This window comes from Leguminivora glycinivorella, chromosome Z, assembly GCF_023078275.1.
Source record: "Leguminivora glycinivorella isolate SPB_JAAS2020 chromosome Z, LegGlyc_1.1, whole genome shotgun sequence".
Lineage (NCBI taxonomy): Eukaryota > Metazoa > Arthropoda > Insecta > Lepidoptera > Tortricidae > Leguminivora > Leguminivora glycinivorella.
Genome location: NC_062998.1, coordinates 19,744,324 through 19,770,987, shown reverse-complemented (window position 1 = coordinate 19,770,987; position 26,664 = coordinate 19,744,324). Strand labels below are relative to the sequence as shown.

General features: G+C 40.1%; 1 protein-coding gene across 13 annotated transcripts; it reads left to right on the top strand.

Annotated features, from left to right (window-relative positions):
- Positions 1-26,664, top strand: LOC125240954 (inter-alpha-trypsin inhibitor heavy chain H4-like). 13 transcript variants are annotated; one of them, XM_048149164.1, is made up of 23 exons: positions 1-158; positions 7,482-7,592; positions 8,247-8,464; positions 8,725-8,835; positions 8,964-9,217; positions 10,382-10,485; positions 10,871-10,999; positions 11,723-11,923; positions 13,059-13,230; positions 13,565-13,819; positions 14,141-14,284; positions 14,828-14,994; positions 16,170-16,316; positions 17,334-17,507; positions 18,491-18,578; positions 18,986-19,006; positions 19,085-19,156; positions 20,226-20,327; positions 23,236-23,289; positions 23,791-23,892; positions 25,003-25,316; positions 25,639-25,790; positions 26,268-26,664. In XM_048149164.1, the coding sequence occupies exons 2-23, from the start codon at positions 7,488-7,490 to the stop codon at positions 26,323-26,325; spliced, it is 3,144 nt and encodes a 1,047-aa protein (XP_048005121.1). In that variant the 5' UTR covers positions 1-158; positions 7,482-7,487; the 3' UTR covers positions 26,326-26,664. The 13 variants fall into 13 exon arrangements, with proteins under 13 accessions (XP_048005121.1, XP_048005123.1, XP_048005126.1 ...); XM_048149166.1 differs by lacking the exon at positions 19,085-19,156; XM_048149169.1 differs by lacking the exon at positions 20,226-20,327.

The window sequence follows — 26,664 nt, the reverse complement described above, 5'->3', positions numbered from 1 at the left end:
TATAAGTCGTCTGGTGGGCAGCGGAGCCGCGAGTTGCGTGGCGGCCGACGGCGACTGTACACGTAGCGGGCTCTCCACTCCTACCTTCGACTAGCGAGGAACGTGCCAGAATTTGACGGCCAATTGGAGCAATCATCTCGTTGAGAGTAAACAAACCGGTGCGTATGACTTTATGTAATATTGGGCTCTTGCATGCCGTGCCGGTAGCGAATCTAACTCTATCCTATCTTTAAATGTCTGGCTTCCCTGTAGTTTTCCTCATCTTTGTTTTGGATAGGTATCTTATCTTACGTTGATAAATTCAACAAAAACTTATATGTAGCTATGTTTGATAATTCGTATTCGTCTCATTATCCTTATTTATAGTCATGTCAGATGATTCTTATTTTATTATTAGTTACCGAATGAAAATAAATCAGAAATCAAGGTTAAGTAGGCGCCAATGTCCGATTTTTTGTATATTTACGATTAAGCACATACACTACATTGTTATATAGTCATAGGTACATAATTATTTACATAGTATACGTTGGTATTAGTAAACAAACAACAAAGTTGGTAGGATTAGGTATTCCTAATTTATATTTGTCGTTTGTAAAATGAGGCAATATTTAATGTAAATACTTATTTTATTATCTACTTACTACCTACCTACTTAACTTCTTCGTTAGGCAATTTGTTCGATGAATAGTTTTTCCTAAGATTTAAATGCGTTCTATTATTGGATTATGAAATCCTTTTAATACGCTCACAATTGGATGATTTTATTTGTTTTGTTATTAACAATTGCATTATAGTAAGACAACAATAAAGATGAATGCATAATTTATGCATGTTTACATTAGTACTAGATAGGCATGCAACAGTGATGCAACACAAATGCTGACCCTAAAGGATTTAGAGAGCTAGGACTCCTAATTTAGAGGAAGGAGGAGTTGGCTGGGCCTCTAGGACCGGGCCTTGTGGGTAAGTTTCCCTATAATTCAGCCCAGACTTATGTTCAATCAACTACCGTAATGTGAAGTCAATCCTATTGATTAATATTTTAACAATATAAAACAATTTACAGAAAGGCCATTTTATCGCTGAATAGCAATATCTTCCAGGTGTAATTTACTTGTTAAAATGACGTTGTTGTTAAATAGGAGTTAAGTTGTTTCATTTCATTGCATACCTGTCGCCTGACTATAGCCTGTACTCTATATCGCCAACATCGTGAGCGCGGAAGTCGGAAAGTGAAGAGAAACGATCCACTTTAAGTACCCACTGTTCTATTCAATTCGCAGTCGCTAACGACGTCCGTTCTGGCACACTGGTGGCACCCAATCCAATCCAAAGGAGGATACCTACAGTGATGCCGATCAATGACTGATTTTCTAAAAGTTATACCAATAACCATAATATTATGTATCTTCAACTGATATTCACTGTATGTTAACTTGTGAATAAACTTCAGTCGTAGGTACCATGGAAGAATTTTAACTCGCTATGTTTTACGTTACAAAGGCAATTGAAATATGGTACAAGTCTCCCATAGATCTTTAATTTTTCATAGTTTTTTTAAATAAAATATTAAAGTTCACGGTAATGTAGATTATGTAGATAAATGTTTTATATCCGCTCGATCAAATCCATACTATTATTATAAATGGGAAAGTGTGTGTGTCTGTTTGTTTGTCCGTCTTTCACGGCAAAACGGAGCGACGAATTGAAGTGACTTTTTATGTGGAGATAGTTGAAGGGATGGAGAGTGACATAGGCTACTTTTTGTCTCTTTCTAACGTGAGTGAAATCGCGGGCAAAAGCTAGTTTAGTATAATAACGAATGCTGTAAAGTGTTCGAAACGTCGGGATGAATTGTAAATTCATTATACGCGATATAATCCGTTTCCATAGTTTTATTTCATTAGTATAATAAGTTTAAAAGCTTAGATGAGTTGTCGAGTATTTCCGCATTGGAGTCATATTGCAACTAGTTATTTATTGATTGCGGGCTGCGGCCACTCCTCGAGGACCTCCACTTATCGTCGTCCTAGGCCTGACCAATCTTTTCTGAACGCATTCTAATCGTTTACAGCCCATCGTGAATGCTATGTATTATACTACTCTTTGATTATGCTACTCTCCGGGCCCGTCTCGCCACTTCGTTTGTTTATTTATAAATACATTGACTGCCGGTATATGCGGCCAACAGTATAGTTATTACCTACGTTTGATTTTCCTTGAACTTTTTTAATACATACAAGAAAAAACGTGGATACATTTTATTCTTTTTTTGTTACTTTGATCGTGGCTAGGCATCTTTAAACACACTACCTGTAAGTGTCGACGAGAAGATCCGTTAACATATAATGTTTTTTAGCGCTTTAAAGTTGGTATACAGAGTGATTCACGGCTCTGACAATAGTGTAGGTAGGGCTAATAAAATAATAGGGAAACTTACGAGTAAGTAAGTTAATACGTATGAATCGTATGATACATAAATAAGTAAATAACGGGTTGACTTTAAAACATTGAGGCTCTTCTGGATTCTAGTTCCAGTAGATAAATAGGATTCCTGATAATTAAATATTGATAATTTACTTTTTTTTTACGCGAATAAGTTTTCTTTTGAGTGGAGTGAATAAATATTTGGTTAGTAGCCGTTTAACTATTGTGAATGTGTTTAGTAAAGCGTCCCACTTTGTCGGTTATCATTCGGGCGAGATTTACTTGTATCTTTACCTATATGAATAAACTGACAAAGCGCAAACGGCTTTATAGCAATCGACAAAGTGGGACGTTTTCCCGTGCACACTCACATTTAAGATTTAAAGTTACCCCAACAGTTCCTTAAGCTACACTAATTGTTATTTAATATTCAAATGATTTACTGAAAATCATCCTGTACAATTTTTGGTCAGTTATTGTCCAAAATCAAAAATTGCAATTTTCTGTAACCATCTACTCAAACTAAATAGTTCTAAAATGTAATCAACGATGACGCTTCTTAAAACACTCTGTATCATTGGCCGGTGCTTCGCGCCGACTAGTTTAACCGGCTAAGGTACGGCTACACATGATGATCCGCACACTCACATCACGAACTCACGATCTTCCTCCTCCGTTACCGATACCTTTAAATATTTATACATAAGACTTATTACCATGTCACTTGTTACAAATAAATAGGTACCTATACCCAAATAATGTCCATGGAAAATTGCATATGGCTGGTTGTGAAATAAAAACTTCGACAATAGTAGAGCTACGTAATTTATCTTTTGTTACCGTATCTGCTTCGCTGTTTGCGGCTGCTTCATTTATGTTTCATTGACATACAACAATATACAAACAAGCGTCTGTTTAAGAGTCTTTTGAATCACACATGGATACTCGTGTATAAATAATTTTTAAGAAAAAAAAAACCGCCTTCCTTTGGGATTCTGGTGATAAATACTTTCAAATGTTGGATTATGTTATCAATTCGTCTGTATATTTTTTAATGTTTGTTATTCGATATCTCCGTCATTTCTGAACCAATTTTGAAATCTGGATGATTCTGAAGTACTTACAGATGAGAATGATTATCAGAACGGAACTCTAACCAGGGGCGGCTCACTCTTCATCAGCAGTTCCACTGCACCAAATGTCACTGTTCTGGACGTAAGTGCATGCTGTTCTTATAAAAATACCAAAGTCACTATAAGTGTGCCGTTCAGATTTGAGGAGTTCCGTTCTGACCATCATCAGCAATTCCACTGCACCAAATATCACTGTTCTGGACGTAAGTGCATGCTGTTCTTATAAAAATACCAAAGTCACTATAAGTGTGCCGTTCAGATTTGAGGAGTTCCATTCTGACCATCATCAGGAGTTCCACTGCACCAAATGTCACTGTTCCGTACGTAAATGCATGCTGTTCCTTTAAAAACACAAAAATCACCATATGTATGCCTTTCAGATTTGAGGAGTTCCCTCGATTTCTCCAGGGTCCCATCATCAGAACTGGGTGCTGAGAAAAATGGGACCAATCTGTATGCATATACATTCAATCAAAAAAAAAATTTTCAAAATCGGTCTAGTAACGACGGAGATATCGAGGAACAAATATTAAAAAAAAAAAAAAAAAAACATACAGACGACTTGATAACCCCTTCCTTTGAGATTTGGAAGGCGGTTAAAAAAATGCCATTTATTTTAATACAATAGGGGTGCTTGTACTTGACTCATTGACAGTCAACGTTTCACTAATACCAAAGAGGATCGAGTATTATAGAGAGTTACTGTCAAAGGAAAATGTGTAATCACAGTGCGTAGACTGCCATCTCTCGACACAAGCTTAAAACTTTTGAACCTCAGTTTTGACATTTTTGCCCATATTCTTAGCTTGATATGTTTTAAAATGTCAAATATTAATATTAGCGCCATCTAGCCGAGCGTACCCCAAAGGTGTAATGCCATCTAGGCCACCGTACCTTTTTCTGTATGGTACTGAGGTAAGTTTTTTCTTAGACTTTATCTGTCTATACGGAGTTATATATGTCTTTGCTAATACTAAGTATAAGTAAAGTAGGCAAAGTATCGATTTTATTTCCCAGTAATTCGAATGCAGAAATCATTTATTTAAAGCAGGAAATAATGGATTTTGCAAACCGTATGAGCAACGCCTGATTTCACGTCTAAGTTTGAACAAAAACATTTATGTTTGTGTGCTACCACTGCTAAGCAAGCACTAAGTATCAAATAGGTAAAGTATCGATTTTTATTTTCCAGTAATTCGAGAACACAAAACATTTTTTAAAGCAGGAAATAGCTTAATAGATATTGCAAACCCTATAAGCAACACCTGATTTCACGTCTAAGTGTGAACAAAAAAACATTAAATGTTAATGTGCTAACACCATCGATTTAAACTTCTCTAGATACACTATCACCTACAAATTCGGCACTCAAAAGTGTCCGATCGCTTAGTTGCAAATGTGTGCGTCCAGTTGACAAACGAAAACTTCGCAATGTAGTAAAAACTACTTTCATTTTTTTACAAAAACAACGTTATTTCTTAGTACTTAAAGTTCAATTTCAAATGCAAGCAATTGGCGGTTATGACATTAATGAATGTGATCATCGCGAAAGCCATAAAATTTTATTACCGCAGATCGCAGGTGTGCATATTTTTAAAAAAATCTACGTCTTATTGCAACTAACTTAAGTTTAATTTCGTTTGCGCTGCAACAATCTAAACGCCATTTTTACATTGGGAACGAGGATGGACAGAGGCATCATGGGAGTCGCGCTATGAGATGAAAGGCGAGAATGAGGAAATTTGCGGTATTTTTGCGAAAAACTGTTTTAAAAAATCCTATTAGATAGAAAATTTCTTAAGGAACAAAACGTTTGGTATAACATTTTTCGAGATGTTGCGTATTTTAAGCGAAAAAAAATGAGTTTTTACTGTACGATATTTTTATTGATATTATCTCAAACAAAAAAATATATAAGGTACGGCGGGACAATTTGGACTGGGGGACAATTGCAACTGAACTGATTAATATCTCCACGTTTTGCAATGTTTGCATTATTAAATAGAGTCAACTGAGGTATATATATATATATATATATATATATATAAATATATATATATATATATATATGTGTGTGTGTGTGTGTAGGTATGTATATATATAACATATGTGTGTGTGTGTGTGAGGGTGCACTTGGAGAATATGAATTAAGTAGCTATTAAAACAAAGAAGAATTGAACGATGACATTAATTTATTATTCTACGTATAATTTCTTTCAAAGCTTTGTTTGGGTAAATCTTCTCTCCGCTCCTCAGCTATAATCTTGCGCCATTTTTCCCTTTCAACGTCTTGTTTTGGGAATCTGGAATAAAAAGCTTTTTTATTACTTAAAAACGAATTTGCTATTCCCGGGTTGTTTCTTTTTATAATTAAAGTAATTTATAAGATATGTATTAATATTATTGAATTGAAATCATTTATTTCAGACTTATTGGTCCATAATAATAAATAAATACATACATTATTAATATGAAATAGGCTTCTTTTACAAAAAATATAAATTAGCGACTCCATCATTCCATTTTTAACTATGTTCCACTTCATCCATCTTTTGTCGCCGTCCGCTCATTACTAGTATAGCGCGAGAGAAAGAGACAAACTGCGTAAGACCAAATCAAGGAATTTACTTTAATTATTCTAGAAAATAAATGTTTTTTGTAAGTTAGGAAGCCATTTTGACCACAAATGCATAACATTATAAAATTATTAACAATTACTTACCGGAAATACGATACGTCATCCTTTTTCAACGTATATAAGGTGTTATTTTTGCACTTTTTTACGGAGCACTTAGGCATGTTGCCGACACGGCGGATGAAGCGCTACTGACCGCCCAATTGTGCTTAGAACATTTTCAAGCACAATTTGCTGCGGACACATTCTAAGCCGTGATGGTGCATCTAGGTAGTTTAGATCGATGGCTAACACTGGTAAGCAAGTATTGGCGAGGGGTATTTCCCAAGACCGAAACGGTCGGCCGGGCCGAGACCACGCGCGGTTTCTTGTTTTCTGCAACTTAGGTAGGTACCCAGAACGCGCGTGATAGCATGTCATCAGCTTATCGGAAATGTTTGTAGGTACATTTACTTATAGTTAGGTAAAACAATGATCTCATTTTGACCTCTGTTCTGAGAATATTTATCGTATTTGTCCTCTGTTGCACAATCCTAAATGTTTTTTTGCCACGATTAAAACGTGGTGTAAACAAAGTACATATGTATATGTAGATATAATTTATAGCACTGATAAATACAAATAAGACACACGGATTTACTTTATTTAAGGTATTAGCGCCTAAGATGGCCCGGTTTTTAAGATAAGGTGCATTACGGTAATTACAAAAGTCGTCTAATTTCGAAAGTCGCATCAATACACTAACATTATTTCCATCATATCAAGGTTCCCCTTTCGAATTTACCCGCGCATTTCTGTCATTCGGAATTACCCTAATGCACCTTATCTCACTTTCTGGTACTGGTACAGCTTAAATTATGTCTATGTTCGTTAGTACCATAAACAGAACTAGAAGTTAATATTAAAACTGAAAATAAGGTGACATAAACGATAACGATGGGCTACTTTAGGCGGCGGTACCTTATTCATCAGTATAAATGTATAATCGGGCTTTCATGAGTCGTGGCAATAAGACGAAATAGCGCAAGCAAGAAGTTGAATCATCACTTAGGGCCAGTTACATCAACCACATTTGACAGACACATCATCGTCACGCAGCAGACGTCTATGGAACTTTCCATACAATAAAATTTATCGAACGCTTTAACGGTGACAGACAGTTTGATGCAACCGGCCTAAGTCACTTTTATTCGCCTTCACGAGGAAACAACATAGTATTCTTTTTTGCAGAACAATGAAGAAGCCCTTTAGGAAATGGTGTTGAAAACATTGTTTTATTTCAGAGTAAGATGCTACGGTGGACGTTGTTGGTGGCAGCGCTGTGCGCGGCGGCTGCCACGGCCCTGCCCGCCAGCACCCACGACCCTCTAGTCGTCACTCGAGATGAAAATGAGGTATTTCAATTGTATTTTCTTTTGACTCGTATAAATTTCTTGAAATTGTGTTGTGAAGTCTCGGTATTTCAAACTAAATGTAGGTTTAGTTTTAATTTTGACTATAGTACAATAAACACACAAGTGTTATTGAGATTTTTAAGTAGGTATAGTGCGAAGACCTATACATATATCTTTTACACTTGATTGTTGTACTTTTTTGTGTATACTGAGAACCTATTTGTGTATACTGTCCGCGAAAGAGCAAAATTTCGACGATAGCTCATTTTTGTATCGAACACGACTGTACCATAGAATAAAATAGTAATTTACTATTCTTCTGAGTCATTGCGTGAAGCAATAGTTTGGACTCATGTCTTGAATAAATAACAGTTGTAGGTACTTTTATTTAAGTACAATCACTCGCAATAATATGAGGTTTTCCATAAAAGAAGGTTGCTGATGGTTCATGTGCAATGAAAGCTTTGGTCGTCCTGACTCGCCGCGGTCTGTATGCTATGTTTGAAAATGTTTGGGTGTTGTCGTTATCGCCTTCCGGCGTATGAACGATGTGTCGTTGGACGTCGCCTGCGGCAAGTCGGGACGACCAAGGCTACATAAACTTTTGTCACCTCGGGAATCCGTACCAGTCTAAATATTGACGTCGTTACTTAGCCGAGCACAAGCCCGACGTCGTCAACGCCGGCGCCGCCGACGACGAGCGGGCCGCCGCCGCCGCTGAAGGTGACGGAGATGGACGTGCGCTCCGAGGTGTCGATGCGGTACGCGCGCACGGCCGTGGTCACGCGCGTGCGCAACCCCGCCGACCGCGGCCAAGAGGCCGTGTTCCGGGTGCTCATACCGGAGACCGCCTTCATCAGCGGATTCCAAATGTAATTTTGCACATATTCATATACATACATAGACATAATCAAGGGCTTTGAAAACAGGATACTTACTGAGAATATTTCTGGATCCGACCGATAGTGGCATTGGCAAATATAGGTACCTTGAAAGTTTTCATTAAGTAACTATTAGGACATGAAAAGATGTTCTTTGCTAGTTTATAGTTTTTTTTTCATTCCCATATAAACGAATCTATTCTTTGTTACTTAAAAACAGTTTGACACACGTGATTGTTATTATTTTACAGGACTTTGGACGGAAAGACGTACAAAGCTTATGTAAAAGAAAAGGAAGAAGCTAAAAGGATATATGACCAGGCAGTCTCTCAAGGAATAAGTGCCGGTCATGTCGCTGCCAAGTAAGTTTTTTAGAATATGTAGAAATTATTTACGAATGTTTATGACTTATATGCTGGCTTTGTACATTTTCATAGCATTAGATCAGCATCAAAATAATAGAAATGCTACATGTATTTTGATATTTCAGAGCCCGCGACTCCAACGAGTTCATGGTGAACGTAAACGTGGGACCAAACAGCTTGGGTGTCTTCAATCTGACTTACGAGGAGCTGCTCGTGCGGCGCAACGGCGTGTACAACCACGACATCAACTTGCTGCCCGGCGCGCCCGTGCCCAAGCTCACCGTGACCGTGCATGTGCGCGAGGCGCAGCCGCTCACCACGCTGCGTGTGCCCGAGGTGCGCACCGGCAACGAGATCGACCCCACCGAGGAGGACCCCAGTGAGTACCGTACACCACATGCTGCACGGCAACCGTGCAAAAGCTCACCGTGACCGTGCACGTGCGCGAGGCGCAGCCGCTCACCGCGCTGCGCGTGCCCGAGGTGCGCACCGGCAACGAGATCGACCCCACCGAGGAGGACCCCAGTGAGTACCGTACACCACATGCTGCACGGCAACCGTGCAAAAGCTCACCGTGACCGTGCACGTGCGCGAGGCGCAGCCGCTCACCGCGCTGCGCGTGCCCGAGGTGCGCACCGGCAACGAGATCGACCCCACCGAGGAGGACCCCAGTGAGTACCGTACACCACATGCTGCACGGCAAGCGTGCACAAGCTCACCGTGACCGTGCACGTGCGCGAGGCGCAGCCGCTCACCGCGCTGCGCTTGCCCGAGGTGCGCACCGGCAACGAGATCGACCCCACCGAGGAGGACCCCAGTGAGTACCGTACACCACATGCTGCACGGCAAGCGTGCACAAGCTCACCGTGACCGTGCACGTGCGCGAGGCGCAGCCGCTCACCGCGCTGCGCGTGCCCGAGGTGCGCACCGGTAACGAGATCGACCTCACCGAGGAGGACCCCAGTGAGTACCGTACACCACATGCTGCACGGCAAGCGTGCACAAGCTCACCGTGACCGTGCACGTGCGCGAGTGTGCTGGTTTTTGCTTATCCGAGCGTCTTATCAGCAACGTTTCGCTTGTTGTTTTCCGAGGAATTTTTCATTTGTCGTGAGTCAGGAGGACATGCATAAAAATTGGGAGAACCCCGTCAGATTTGCAAACGCAAAACTGCAAACTGTCTACCTACTACTGACAGCTTTCATACATCTGAGTAGGTAACTACTGTAAATAGGTAACAGATTAGAAACGTTAAAATGTTAATTTTCTATAGGAGGCATACGCGTGTATGATTCCTATAGAAAATTAAACACCTTGAAGGACAGAACGTATCGTCGCAACGAAATTAAGAACACCGTTTAAAATTCTTAACAACAAGCATAGCAAAAACAAGCAACAAAACAAAAACGTGTACGAAGTTGGTCACAAGGATTACACGCTAAATACTCATGTTTTGAACTGCTCAATATCACATGCAACGCAGCAGTGATTTATTTAGTCTGTTGATATGAATATTAATGAAGATAGTTTTTGTCGGCGGCAGGTAACGCGATAGCGGTTATCGAGAGGTCGGAGGACAAGCGCGAGGCGACCATCACCTTCAAGCCGGATCTCGAGGAGCAAAAGAGACTCATGCAAGTCTATGAGGTTAGCAGTTAATCAATTTACCGTAGATGTGTATCAATTGCGTCGATATATTGCTATACAGATCACGATTTATCTTTGTCATTATTAAAATTCACACGTGTATTCTTGAATACATATATTATTATAATTATCGCTTTTATTGTGCTTTGAGTATTTTTTCTATGTAAATGACGATCGTTATTAGGAGGTACTATTAATAATATTACTTTAGAATTTATAAGGTAATGTAATTTTTTACAATCATGTTGAGAAGATAAACATAATTTTGACAAATTTATATTGTAATTTTTATCATTAAATAGAGAAACCTAAATCTAATCTATTTTCCAACTGCAACAAGACTTGAAAATATAAGACTTAATAACACGGTCCGTTAATTTTACAGGATAAAAGCAAGGAATCGCAACAGTCTTCCAGACCTTGGTACCACACTGAGAAGACCCCACCGAAAGGGGTGCTGGGACAATTTGTGGTGCAGTACGATGTGGAACGCCCAAAGAATGGTGAAATTCTTGTAAGTATTCGAGATCCCCTGTTTTTTTGTGTTTTTATAAAGCTTAGATTAAGTTAAGATTTCAATAGGAGTCCAAATACAGCTTGGATCTATGTTCTGCAATTATTGTGTTTGTATGTGCGAGTTACATTAATTGTAGTCGTAAATTAGAGTAATAACGAAACAGCGCCATCATCTCGATAAACATTTGTACACTTTTTAAATTTGCTGTTGTTTTATACACGGTCTAACACGAGGTTACCGAAAGATTGTAACCACGCATTTCTGAGGCCAAAAACAGATTAAATGTTATATGACGTCAAGTAAAATTCGCCAAAAAAAATTTTTTTTATGTGTATTTTTTAAATGTATTTTCACATAAAATCTCAATGTTATTCGTAAAAGAGGCACTTAAAATAAACTTTTACTTTTTTTTTCTCATTATATACTTTTTTCAGTGAGTAGATCACTTGTCACTTTTTCACATCTATGAGCGAAGATAGATTATGCCCGATAATAGCATCATCGCCACCAAAACACATCGCGTTTTGTGCTGAGAAATAATAATTAATTGTTAATTTTTTTTAATGCTAATAACTCTTAAGGTAGGAGAAATCCAGATTTTTTTTGACATTTTAGTCTTCTAATCTAATGTGATCAGGAATACGCTGTTAAAATTATTCGGTTTCCTCTTGTTGCACCGTGTATAGTGACGTTAACAGACTATAATGGATTTTGAAATAGGTGAACGATGGTTACTTCGTGCATTTCTTCGCGCCGGAGTCGCTGCCGCCGCTGACCAAGCTGGTGGTGTTCGTGCTGGACACGTCCGGCTCCATGTCCGACCGCAAGATCGTGCAGCTGCGCGAGGCCATGCAGGCCATCCTCTCCGAGCTGCGCGAGGGCGACCACTTCAGCGTCGTGGAGTTCAGCTCCAGCGTCAAGGTACCGTGTCCCACCGCAAGATCGTGCAGCTGCGCGAGGCCATGCGGGCCATCCTCTCCGAGCTGCGCGAGGGCGACCACTTCAGCGTCGTGGAGTTCAGCTCCAGCGTCAAGGTACCGTGTCCCACCGCAAGATCGTGCAGCTGCGCGAGGCCATGCGGGCCATCCTCTCCGAGCTGCGCGAGGGCGACCACTTCAGCGTCGTGGAGTTCAGCTCCAGCGTCAAGGTACCGTGTCCCACCGCAAGATCGTGCAGCTGCGCGAGGCCATGCGGGCCATCCTCTCCGAGCTGCGCGAGGGCGACCACTTCAGCGTCGTGGAGTTCAGCTCCAGCGTCAAGGTACCGTGTCCCACCGCAAGATCGTGCAGCTGCGCGAGGCCATGCGGGCCATCCTCTCCGAGCTGCGCGAGGGCGACCACTTCAGCGTCGTGGAGTTCAGCTCCAGCGTCAAGGTACCGTGTCCGACCGCAAGACCGTGCAGCTGCGCGAGGCCATGCGGGCCATCCTCTCCGAGCTGCGCGAGGGCGACCACTTCAGCGTCGTGGAGTTCAGCTCCAGCGTCAAGGTACCGTGTCCCACCGCAAGATCGTGCAGCTGCGCGAGGCCATGCGGGCCATCCTCTCCGAGCTGCGCGAGGGCGACCACTTCAGCGTCGTGGAGTTCAGCTCCAGCGTCAAGGTACCGTGTCCGACCGCAAGACCGTGCAGCTGCGCGAGGCCATGCGGGCCATCCTCTCCGAGCTGCGCGAGGGCGACCACTTCAGCGTCGTGGAGTTCAGCTCCAGCGTCAAGGTACCGTGTCCCACCGCATGACCGTGCGAATGGCTCTCAGGCAGTAGAGCTAGACATCCCAGTAATTCTTTGCTACGTGAACTGCGTGGACAGTGCACTACTACGACTACGAAAGTTTGTGTATCTTCGTTTCTGTATCCGTAGTAAACCCCTATCCCTGTATACGTTGTAAATATTTTGCCGTACCCATGGCAACACGATACATAATTTTATATTTAGTTGAAAAAGTTTCAGTCTCCATACGTAACTACCTACTAGCTAATTTTACTCTGCAAACGTTGCAGTGTGATTGTTTCTGCCTAAACTGTCACTATTCAGAACCTTACGTGATGTTGTACTAACAGGTCCACGACCTGAAGGAAGCCGACGAGCCGGCCGCGTCCCCGCCGCAGGACTACTACTACAGCTTCAACAGCGACCACAGCCGCAAGGTGACGCTGCTGCCGCCCTCCCCGGCCACCAAGGAGAACATCGAGAAAGCCAAGGTCATCGTCAGCAGGCTCGTCGCGGTCGGAGGTTAGTCCTACACTATTATAATCCTTGGCATTATTTTCCTCCATTTGGTATACTTTCTCATCAAAGCTCGGAAAAACGCTCGTGATTTTGAAATCATAACTATAATTTAGGATTTAGGAGTCGGAATTGTCCGTAATACGCAGCCTAGAGCCGTTATTTGACATGGGTAAATAGGAGCCTCTACGTTGTTCGGAGCATGACGAAAATTATCTAAATGACGAGAATTTCTCCGAACCTCGTTCGTCAACAATAAAGTATTGGCCCAGCCAAATTTTATTATACGTAATTACGTGTACATACACATCGGACTACATCGGACGTGTTACTTGCGCAGGTACAAACATCGCCAGCGCGCTCGACGTGGCCATCGACATCGTGCGCAAGGGCGTGGCCAGGCCGGCGCTCACGGGCAAGACGGGCGCCACGGGCAAGACGGGCGCCACGGGCGAGACCGGCGCCACCGGCAAGACCGGCGCCACCGCCGAGACGGGCGCCACCGGCGGCACGGCCGACGACCAGACCAGCGCTCCGCCGGCGGACTCCACTTCTGTCGCCCCTACTACTGAGGCTAACCAGGACGCTGATGAAGGTGAGACCAACCAACCTTTCATTTCATCAGTTTATAAACGGTCGTAGTTATGCGGAAGCATTCCAACCCAACAAAAAAACAATAGTCATTCTTACAAAGCTGCGTTCATTATTTTCATGAGATTTCATTGTACGTACTTGTCTTGCGTACCTATTTATAAAATGTGACTGTATGTGTAAAGGCATAAAATAGTCACCAATGACTAAGCACAAGTTTATATCACAGTAAGTGGCAGTAAAACAAGGCTGGATTACGTTTTTTTTAAGTCTCGAAACAATGGCATACGCTAATAGGTTACCAATAAAAAGTGTACAATTTCAGAGAAGCAAGAGCTGGAGTCCATCATCGTGTTCCTGACGGACGGCGAGCCGACGGTGGGCGAGACGGACCCCAAGCGCATCATCAGCCGCGTCTCCGAGAAGAACTCGGGCCCGCGCAAGGCCTCCATCTTCTGCCTCGCCTTCGGTATGTTTATGTCCCACATAACCAATATAAATTGAATTTTGCATTGAATCCTGCCAGTTTTTTAAAAATCGTAGCGATTTTGTTTCATCGTACGACGCCTTTCCTTAGTAACTGAACTACTCCAAGTCCACACATAATTTATTTATTTATTTAATCTTTTTGTACAGTCGACTACAAAGAGATGTATCCACTTTTTCACCTTATTACAATGCAATAAGGTGAAAAAATGGATACATCTCTTTCTAGTCGACTGTACACAAAGAAAAAAAACTTAGTACAAAAGGCGAACTTAATGCCAGACAGCATAATTAAACAAGTTTCACAGGTAGAAAAAGGTGTCATAATGTATGTTTGAACCGCATTTTTATATAGTGATCTACGTAGATTATTTTATTGTTGCATACTATAGGTATATTTTTTTGTGATTAATTTCAATTCAGATTAAGTTGTCGCAGGTACTAAAAATAGACAACTGACGACTGTCCGGACTGTCTGGCTAGTTCTTAGCGTAACCTGGAACTATAATGAACTGTTTGTGCGCAGGTGAAGACGCAGATCGTACGTTCCTGCGCAAGCTGGCGCTGCGCAACGACGGGTTCATGCGGCACATCTACGAGGCGGCCGACGCGGCGCTGCAGCTGCGCGACTTCTACAAGCAGATCTCCTCGCCGCTGCTCGACGACGTCACCTTCACATACCCGCCCGAACAGGTCTGAACATGTCTCCCGTACTCAACCCTATGGCTGCTGCTGAACGAAACGTCAGCAAAGCCATTCCAAATGGACGCCAACGCTTATGATGTTTGCGGGAGGGTGTATCACACTCTTGACAAACAACGGCAAACAGCGATTACAAATAAATAAATTTCCGTTTTTTTATACAAATAAATGGTGGGTGTGGGGATGCCGTGTTTGTGTTCGGTGGTGTTTTGCATGACTTTAGTGTTTATGGAAAACACCAAGAGCGTGCAGCCGCTATAACATCATCCCTTGTTTATAAACTGAGTCTCGATGGATGTCGTAGAACGTTTTCATCGACTTTCAATAAACCCAAAAGGAGTATCGGAGGCTAGTCATTATTTGTAAATGACTATCCTTATTGGGAGACACAGTAGGCCTCAGGTAATTCATCTTGGAGCAGGAGGGCACACAGCATTTTTAGGGTTCCGTAGCCAAAATGGCAAAAACGGAACCCTTATAGTTTCGTCATGTCCGTCTGTCCGTCTGTCCGTCTGTCCGTCTGTCCGTCTGTCACAGCCGATTTACTCGGAAACTATAAGTACTACAGTGATGAAATTTGATGGGAATATGTGTTGTATGAACCGCTACAAAATTATGACACTAAATAGTAAAAAAAGAATTGAGAATACATGTAACTGAGGGATGAAAATTTTTTTTTCGATGTACATACCCGTTTATCAATGGAAAGGTCTTTTAAAATGATATAAAGTTTTCTAAAAAACATTTTTCTTAAAGTGAACGGTTTTTGAGATATCAGCTCTCAAAGTCGTAAAAAGTATGTCCCCCCCCCCTCTATTTTTATAACTACGAAAATTCTAAAAAAAATAGAGGTGATGCATGCTAATTAACTCTTTCAACGATTTTTGGTTTGATCAAAGTATCTCTTATAGTTTTTGAGATAGGTTGATTTAACTGTAATTTTGGCAGGTGTATAAATTGACATAATAAGTTTATTATATTTGCTGCTACGGAACCCTTTGTGCGCGAGCCCGACTCGCACTTGTATTATTTTCCATTTGTAATGTGATTTTTGACTAGCATGATGAGAAGATAAACATAACTTTGACATGTAATAAATTTATGGTGTAATTTTTATTATGAAGTAAAGAAATCTAAATGTATTTTATTGTGTTGTGCGTGTGCAGATCGCAGAGGGCTCGCTGACGAAGCACAAGTTCCGCACGTACTACGCTGGCTCCGAGGTGGTGGTAGCGGGCCGCGTGGCGCCCGACGCCACCGAGCTGGCGCCGCGCGTAGAAGGCTTCTGCGGCGTTGAGGACGGCCACGGCAAGGTACCTATGTCTACAAATCGTATTACCCCCCTTGAAACCATAGTTTTAATGCGGTCTTCAAATTGAATCAGGATCGCCCGACGCTTGTGTTCTATGTGCGAGCAAGACATCGCTATAGCGCTGTAGTGATCATACATCGGAGCGACGTGAGGAAAACAATCGCAAAAGATGTCAATAGGCTACTTGACCCTTTTTTAAAGTCTGTCTTATATTAATAATTACTGTCCAATTAACCGAAAAAAAATATTACCATATTATTATGACTTGAAAACCGCAAAACACATTTTTAAAGTATACTTTCATATGATTAACTCGACATGAAGTTAAGTTAGGTTCTATGACGTCACTACATCGCTGACAGCGTTTTCGGTGGCCAAAGTTAAAGCAATATGACACATTTTTAATCGAAAATACGTAGTCATAATACATTTTGAATACCCAAAATCGAATGTTTATAGATAGAAGGTTTCTCAAGTCAAATACTACAGAAAAGAATCATTTCTTGTGCCAAATTCGATATGAGTCTAGTAGCCTATTAAGGCTGCAGGTCAATACCAACTTTCGTACATAGACAAAGGGTGGGTTGCGCTAAACCGCCTATCACCGTTAAAGCGTTCGCAGAATTTTATGTCTGTTAATTGTAGTTGATGCAACTGGCCCTTAGAGAGGCCCCTGGACGCGCCTAGCGGCATAGGCACGGTGTTAATATGACTCATGAATGTAAACAGCTTTATTGATGTACTTATGAATATTTACCCGTGTGGTGACGGGTTAAGAATTTCACCACCCCCTTCCTTCCCGTGGGTGTTGTAGAAGGCGACTGTGGGATATGGGTTAAATTGTGGCGTAGGCGAGAGGCTGGCAACCTGTCACTGCAATGTCACAATTTGGATTTCTTTCAACCCCTTATTGCCAAGAGTGGCACTGAAACTTAGTAGTTCATATGCTCTGCCTACCCCTTTATGGGATACAAGCGTGATTATATGTATGTATATGTATTATGAATATGTTCCTCAGAAACATTACACGGTGTTCCCGCGCGTGCCGGTGGCGCGCGCGCGCGACCAGTACCTGCCGCTGGAGCGGCTGTGGGTGAGCCTCACCATCCGTCAGCTGCTGGACCGCAAGGACGCCGCCGACGGCCCGCTGCCCGACGACCCGGAGGCCAAGGCCAAGGAGCTGGCGCTTAAGGTACTACTCTACTACATCAGCAATTCCCGTCAACTTTGTACAATGCCACGTCAGCAAATTTTAATTGATCCTATTTTGTTACCAACATTTAGTAATATAATTCGACTTTCGCAAGATATATACAGGATAATTGTTATAATTAAGAAAATATAGATACTAGAGAACCTTAATGACGAAATAAAACTTAATAAAATCTCAATTAATCAACAAAATCTTGGTAACAAAATAGGAATTAATAAAAACAAATTTAACTTTTCCCTTAATTTTTGTACAAAGTTGACGGGAATTGCTGACATACTATACTGGTATTACTGGTCAGACACAGTATAGCACGTTATCTTACTGCGTTTTCACATTATCCGATTCGATATCGAATGTAGGACCGATATCCCTTATATTTAAGCCACCATTAGACTTATATATTGACCGGTATATAGACCATGATTATCTTTTTGATTTTTGTCGAGCTCCCGATATATCGACGCAGTTGCATGCATCATGATCACGGAAAAACTCCACGAAACGTAATCACGGTCTCTATAAGTCAATATAAGTCTAATGAAAATAACCGTGAATCATTCAAAACTCTTCAGCCACCATCTTTGTCTTTGAAATCTTTCCTACATCCGATATCGGATCGGATAATATGAAAACGGAACGTGACTGTAATACATGAGACTACTGAATACAATGAAGTCTAGTGCCACACCTCGGACACTGGCGATCAAATATATGAAAGAGGCGCGTTCCTAGCACACAGTCTAAGCTCGTGTAGGTGAACGCGTACTATGCTTGTATGAGTGACATATGACAGGTCAACCGTTCGCGTTTTTGACAGGCGGTAACTGTGAGGTAACCGAGAGGGGGTGGGCGGCACTTTCAGCGGGGAGCGGGAGTGGCCATACTGTACGATAATACTCTTTATTATACTGTGCTAGTGCTATAATCGTGAAAAATTAATACATTTTTACCTTTGTTTTCAGTACGAGCTGGTGACCCCGCTGACCTCTCTCGTGGTAGTGAAGCCCAACGCCACCAACGCCGTGGACACTCAGTCAGTGGACGAACCAAGTGAGTACCTACTCTCTTCATTATCCTACCAACCAAAATCATTATATGTTATGTATGATTTAAAAATTCTTAATGGTACAGAGTTCATAAATATACATGCATTTTTTCACTTTATTGTATGCGTTATATTTATGAACTCGACTGTATATCACGGAAAAATGTAAATATTATAGTATATTAACCATCAATATTAAATGTAAGTATTAACCAAGTATTCCGATGACTATTACTAATGATGATATGTTGTATCATATGTACAAGGGACGATAAAATACTTCATGACCACTTAATTTTTATATATTTTTTGTAACCAAAGTTTTTCTCGAATAGCTTTTCCTCTGACCTTTATAACATGCTAGATTGCTAGATGCTAGATTGTAACAAAGTGTGTTTTGTCGTTGTTCCAGATCGTCCAGGCGTCGGTGGACGTGAGTATAAGTTGTAATAAGTAATAATGTGTTGCGTGCATGGTGTGGGTGGTGGTTGAGACGTGGGCTTTGTTGCAGCCGTGGCCGCGCACAGCTTCGCCAGCTACCCCTCCTCGCTGCTGGTGGGCAACGCGGGACACGCGGGATACCGTGAGTACCCTGTCGCTTTCTTGGCATTGCTTGTCAACAACCGTATACTCATAAACTATGTGCATTGGAGGCCGTTTAAAACAAGCTTTATGCTACTGAAATGGGGCAACAGCTACTATTTCATTTCATGATTTATAATATAACCCCCTTATTCAAAAACGTTCACTAAAGTTAATATAAGCCGATCCCTTTCTGTCACACCAATACGTCGGAAAGGGACAAACGATTTTTATCGGCTTGATAACTTTAGTTTACGTTTATAAGGGGGTAAGGATATAAAATCTAACCGTTACTTTGATGTCTCATCAGTACAGACCATACATTGAATTAAATGACGCTAGATTTCTCTTTTTTCCCGTAAAATAATACCATTAGTATATGTACTTTGAAGTCTTTGAACGCACTCAACCAAACCACTAGTGCATACGCTGTCTCTGATTTAATATATGGTCTGTGATTGCGGAGTTTGTTAGCATGTGTGTTGTGTTTCCATGGAACGATTGTCTAGTCAGTACTTCTCTATACCATTCGGATCTTGAATCGATTATCCTTCAACTATATCAATTACTACATCCTTTTTTTTTATTAACATTATTGAATGATCCAAATGGAATTGTTTGATGTGTTTATTTACTGCATTTCGTGCATGAAACACTATCATGTGCCGAAACATTTAAAAAAAATTGCAACATTAAAACAAGTTCCAAACAAAACCAAACTCTAAAGAGTTGAAATATCATTAGTAAAATAATGTGATCTAAAGCAGAGCTGCCGCTCAGTTAATAAATATTATGAAAAAAAAAACCGTTTTTCTACCAATAATTGGGGTAGAGAAGGTTGCTCCTCCACAAAAACCCTGTCTAACCGTAGAGACCGAACCAACTTTGGTTAATTCATGACCGAATGAGATGCCATAGGCGTTTATCTCTGTGTCCCTGAGATTGTCCAGAGTTGGCCCAACGCGAGCATCAGGCTGGGTGAGAATCATGGCGAATATCGAGTGTGGTGGAATGCGTGTGAAGTGTGATGTGCGTATCTGTGCTTACTGGGCGCTTGTTTTGTTCTAAAGAGGCTTTCTCTGGCGCGCCTATGCCGGTCGCGGACTTCGCCGTCGAATCTGCTGACTATTACGAAGCCGAGGATTACGACGGCCAAGGCGATGCAAATCGAGGTTTGTGTAAAGACTGATCTCTAGTAATAAGTATGTCTTTGTTGGACTAGATCATTTCTACTAGATATGATTGTGTGTGTGTGGATTGAGTGAGCACCTTCCGAAAATAAAAAAAAATATGCTGATCATTTAGTAAAAATTCTAAAACAATTGTAAAACGAATCTCTGAATTTGTAAAAAGATAAATCAAAAGATACAGCCATTAACATGTGCTCACTCAGTTCTCACAAACTACCAGCGAAAACAGTGAATATATTCATTTAACATATAATATTTATATACTAACATTTAGTAAAAAATAGGCCAACCTACCTTTATAAATATTAGATCACCTAGTGACGTATTAAATTTTTTACAAATAGTTTCTTATGCTCACTCAATCCACACACTTTTGAAAAGCCGAATTTTGATGAAAAACATAAGATTTAGACCGCTATTATATGTGTATAGTTTAGTAAAAGTGAAATGGGAATTTGTAAAATACAAAACGAATCACTAACGTGTCAGGTTTTTTTATAATAAATTTTTGTAAGTGCTCACTCAGTCCACACGTTTTGAGAAAGTTAAAAATGTAAATATCTTACGATTTGTAGCACCTAAGACACTCGAAAGTACTTCAACATTTAGTAAAAATTTTTACTAAATATCCACCATCTAATATTTTATATTCGTTGTCTGGTTTTAAAGATAATCAGACATAACTTTTCTCATACAAATGTATCAAGTACGGTGACCACACTATGTCGGCTCCTGATTTTCCCCACCTTTCCATTGTCATATTGAGATTGGGGAGTTTCGTTCAATTTTGATAATAGTTTACCGGATTTGTAAGTGGGAGCGAGAAAAGAATAACTATTTCTCGCTCCCACTTACAAATCCGGTACGCTCATCTGTTAGCGCGATTAGATTACCAGGTTCTGGTTTCTTACTAGTGAAGTATTATATTCTTTGTTTCTTACCAATTATTATTCATGTCCTTTTTAATGCATGCATGTCGATATGGTTATTATCCTGACGTCGATAAAAATTACACAATACACATCATCACTAGGCCAAGAACATAACCTAAAAACAGTTTGCAGATGGAGAATAATTCTCCTAATATTATTAATATGGTATTAGTTTAATATTATCAAAATTGAACGAACGAAACTCCCCAATCTCAATATGACAATGGGAAGGTGGGGAAAATCAGGAGCCGACATAGTGTGGTCACCCTACTTGATACATTTGTATGAGAAAAGTTATGTCTGAATATCTTTAAAACCAGACAACGAATATAAAATATTAGATGGTGGATATTTAGTAAAAATTTTTACTAAATGTTGAAGTACTTTCGAGTGTCTTAGGTGCTACAAATCGTAAGATATTTACATTTTTAACTTTCTCAAAACGTGTGGACTGAGTGAGCACTTACAAAAATTTATTATAAAAAAACCTGACACGTTAGTGGTTCGTTTTGTATTTTACAAATTTCCATTTCACTTTTACTAAACTATACACATATAATAGCGGTCTAAATCTTAAGTTTTTCATCAAAATTCGGCTTTTCAAAAGTGTGTGGATTGAGTGAGCATAAGAAACTATTTGTAAAAAATTTAATACGTCACTAGGTGATCTAATATTTATAGAGGTAGGTTGGCCTATTTTTTACTAAATGTTAGTATATAAATATTATATGTTAAATGAATATATTCACTGTTTTCGTTGGTAGTTTGTGAGAACTGAGTGAGCACATGTTAATGGCTGTATCTTTTGATTTATCTTTTTACAAATTCAGAGATTCGTTTTACAATTGTTTTAGAACTTTTACTAAATGATCAGCATATTTTTTTTTATTTTCGGAAGGTGCTCACTCAATCCACACACACACGATATCCCTTAACACAAACCGCCCTCTAAGACAATAGGTATGATAATCGTTTGTAGAAAGCGAATATGAATCGCTAAGATAAACGTAGAGAGAATTTATAGAATCGATAGCATCTTTTGACTTCAAAGTCAGGATGACAATTGTTTACAGAAGATTGCTTTAGATGGGCATTAGACATTTGCAAATAGATGCAGCGAAGTCCTTTCCTTGTCATGAAGCGCCAGTGGAAATATATTATGACAAATAGTTATTGATCACCCCATTATAAAGTACTACTAACGTTAAGTATTATACATTTTACATTTTATTTTTGCCAATGTCTATTCAAATAAGTAAACATAAAAACTATGCATAGGAATCAAAAGTAAACAACAAGTAGGTGCCAAATAACCACGACGTCGTTGCGTTATCGTGGAATAATAAGAATACCTAATGACACGTTTGCTTTGTTTATAATATTTTCGTGGAATTATCTGAGTCCAACAAATATGTATACTTATTACGCGAGTAATAAATACTATAACTATCTCCAATACACTGGAATATCGATTACTATTCAATGCCTAATCTGTTAGAAAGTGTTAGTTATCTTAAACTTATTCTCTCTTAAACAAAACATCTTTGAAATGTCGTTAAATAAGTAAGTACTTACTCTATAAGTTGTAATTGATTAACACATAATCGACAGCATTGTAGGTTCTATTGGCATTATTAGACAACAATCATTTTGACAATTTTATATTACCTAGTCATATTTGCATTAACTAATGATATAGAACACTCGGAATCCGTTGATTTTTTTGCAATTAAATCTGAAAAATCTTAGACCGATACTTAACGTTTTTTTTTTATTCGTAGCTGCTCGGGCAGGCATTACAAATTATGAAATGTTGTCAATTGAGCTTAAGGTTGCTCTCATGGGTATGGTTCCCACATCAAAAGGGTGCTAGGTTCATTCAAATCATTTATGTCATGAAAAAAAATATTTGTTCAACTCACAACAGTCACAACAGTTTACATAATACCTCTTTTTAGGTAAAATAATACCTGTGTTAAGAGGTACAGCTCTTCTTACAAACAGATCAGGTGGTGAGTTTAGAATTATAAGTATTATAATTTATAAGATACTAGCTTTTGCCCGCGGCTTCGCTCGCGTTTGAAAGAGACAAAAAATAGCCTATGTCACTCTCCAACCCTTCAACTATTTCCACTTAAAAATCGTGTCAATTCGCCGTTCCGTTTTGCCGTGAAAGACGGACAAACAAACAGACACACACACTTTTCCATTTATAATATTAGTATGGATGTGATACATATTGACCTCGTCCTGTGTTGTCGACGCCGGGGAAAATCGTTCATATAAAAGTCGGTTGTTAGTTCACGTCATCATTTCATGCATTGAGCGGAGGAAATTGTGTTACGACTGCCTGTCCACGCCTAGCATGTGCATATGATTTAAAAGATTGTAAGCATGATTGGGATTCATGAAATAAATAAGTAAGTACACTCAGAGCATGGAAAATATTTCATTAAGGTTTTCTTATAGCCTGTCGCCCTGACGATAGTAATTGGTAAATGTGTAAATTTCAGGACCATCACCGATGAGTGGCTATAGTAGCTATAGTGGCTATAGTTATCCCCGTCGTCGGTACCACAGTTCTATGTATCGGACGGATAGGCCTGCCATATCAGGTAGGCCTGCCAGGGATATTTAAGAGTTAGACAAGCAAGTAGATATGGAAAGTCCAAGCGGGGGTTCGAGTCATATGGGTCATACAGAATAAAATTGCAAACGCGAGCGTAGTGATCGCGATTTTTTTCATATTAATAACACAACGTTGGGATGTGATATGTATCATACAGAGAAAGGACATGTTGCGACAGTTATCTATCAGTGTCGCATAGGGTTTCACGACTCGGTCGAGTCCTGAGGTGAGGAGAGGCGGGCCGGTTAAACGCCCCCGACTTCAGATCTGGAAAGTTTTGATGGACATGCGAAGTTATTTACATACAATGTAGATACGCGATATACGCATTTCGTGCAACTGGTAAAGTACATACAAATACAAAAATATTTCTTCTGTACTACGTTTTGTAACTTCGCTCCTTGAATTTTAAGACGACAATTTTATGTAACATAACATGCTGTCGATTTCATAAGTATAAATAACTTAATATATAATTCGAAAGTACTTACTTGTATGACAACATATTATTTATAATATACAGGGTGGTCCAAACCTAGATGTCAAGAATTTTTTTGATTCCTCAATCCTCACATCATGGGCTATCAGAATATATGGAAGAAAATTACAAAAATTCGTAACTCGAAAAGCACAAAAAATCGACCAATATACATGGTATATTCTAATAGCCCATGATGTGAGGAATCTAAAAAAAGATTTTGACGTCAGGGTTTGGACCACCCTGTATATCACATTATGTTAAGGCAGGGGTCGGTGAAACAGTTCGCGAGCCACATGCAGCTCATTAAGCTACTTAATATACATACAAAATAAATATGTATTATTTTACATAGATACCTGACAATATTTATATTTTTTCAAGATTTTGATACTCGTATCTACTGAGGTTTTCTCTTCTGAAAAACTGTCCGACCCCTGTGTTAATATACCTACATGTACAACATAGAATAGTCTCTTCACGCCCTCATAATTATCATACTTGGAAACACACTTAATATATGAAATATTGAACGTGTTTTGCTAGCTCTGCTAGAGATATAATGTTTATTTATCTCATCTTCCGTGAATGTTGAAAACTAATTAAGATGTGTTTAAGGAGGCTTAGCTGGAGGATCAGCCGCGTATGGGATCGCGGGCCCGCCCCGGCCCGGCCTCCCCGCGCCCGCGCTCTACCCGCCATCGGCGCCCGCGCACTACCCGTCCGCGTCCTACCGGCCCGCGGCGCTCGCGCCCCCGTCGACCACACGCACGACCGCTGCGGACCTCAACGAGATGACTGCGAGCCCCTTGCAGCCCTACCACTTGGAGCAGTTCGGTTGGGTGCAACCCCTGCTCGATGACAAATCGGATGCGCTCGTTTTACAAGTGAACGGGACGACTATTAACCTTAAACTTACCAAGGATAATAATGTACGTTTTTTGACAGCCTTTGTTTATTATAACTATTTCATATACGTGTTGCATCTTAAATAGAAACTCTCAGTAATGCTTCGTTTGAAATAAGAATATTTTAACAGAATTTCATATGGATATGACCTTCCGGAAAGTCACATGTACTTTTTTGTAATTCGCCCATTAATGGATTACATATCTATCTGAAAATAAATATTCTAAATCTACATTTATAATTCTAGCACGATTAGATTTCTGTCTTAAGTAACCTACTTGGTCCAACAACCGATTGCCTCGTGTACAAAAGCAGTTACTGATAGTTTGTGAACACGGTTTGCAGGCGCCCTCTGAGGCGAGCGACGCGGCGTGCGCGCGCGCCACCGACGGCGCCGCCGGCGTGTGCGTCTACCTCACGCGCTGCGCCGCCGCGCGCAACATCACGCAGCAGCTCTACCGGGACATACACTGCGCAGTGCATGCTTCCAACCAAGGGTAACCAAATACGCTTCATATATATCTTACATGAGAACATCGGAGTTCACGTTCGTACACATAATGTGTAACAGCTGTGTACCTATCTAAAGCTAATACTTGGTGATGAGATACTGAATGTCACGACGAAGTAGGTGTTTGATGTCTTGGGACTCTAATCTCGTACGGGACTTTTAATAAATCACCTCAAGGATCAAGGAAGAAATTTGCTTTTGTTGATCCGGATGTTCTCTACAGATTGCAATCCTTATCTGATTCTCATGAAATCAGATTCCATGTTGCAATATTTGTAAAATTTTCAATATGCTGTAATTGGCATAAAGGTTTGCCTAAGAACATGAAATCAGATTCCATGTTGCAATATTTGTAAAATTTTCAATTTGCTGTAATTGGCATAAAGGTTTGCCTAAGAACATTGGGAGTTTATTAACTGTGTATAATGACGTACAATATAATATGCAATAACGATGTTTCCAGGTATGCAGGCGTGTGCTGCCCCAGCGCAAGCGTGGCGGCGCAGGGCCCGGCGCCGTGAGCTGTCCTGGCTGCCAACACTCAGAACAATCTTGTTCGAAACACTTACATATTATACTCTAAACATTATCCAAATGTTGTGAAAATGTGATTTTAATGTTTAAGTCAGACACACACTTAGACTTATTATATAAGGTACTATTTACTAAGTAGATACGAATATGAATAATGTTTATTAAATGGAAGAAAATTTCAGTAGTTAAGTGTTTAGTCCATTTATTTTGTGCGATGTTTTGTCAAATTCCATTTTTTACTTCTTTGTCGATAGCATAACTTCAATGACAGCAGTTTTTGTCCGCTTAGTGCAATTAAAAAAATAAAGAGTGATATATCGCATTTA

What these genes read in the sequence shown, in the direction of transcription:
- LOC125240954 (XM_048149164.1), top strand. Translation starts at nt 7,488, where the DNA reads ATGCTACGGTGGACGTTGTTGGTGGCAGCGCTGTGCGCGGCGGCTGCC. An exon ending in CAGGCTCGTCGCGGTCGGAG is followed by an intron (nt 13,231 to 13,564) that starts GTTAGTCCTACA and finishes TTACTTGCGCAG; the next exon opens with GTACAAACATCGCCAGCGCG. An exon ending in GTGCATGCTTCCAACCAAGG is followed by an intron (nt 25,791 to 26,267) that starts GTAACCAAATAC and finishes CGATGTTTCCAG; the next exon opens with GTATGCAGGCGTGTGCTGCC.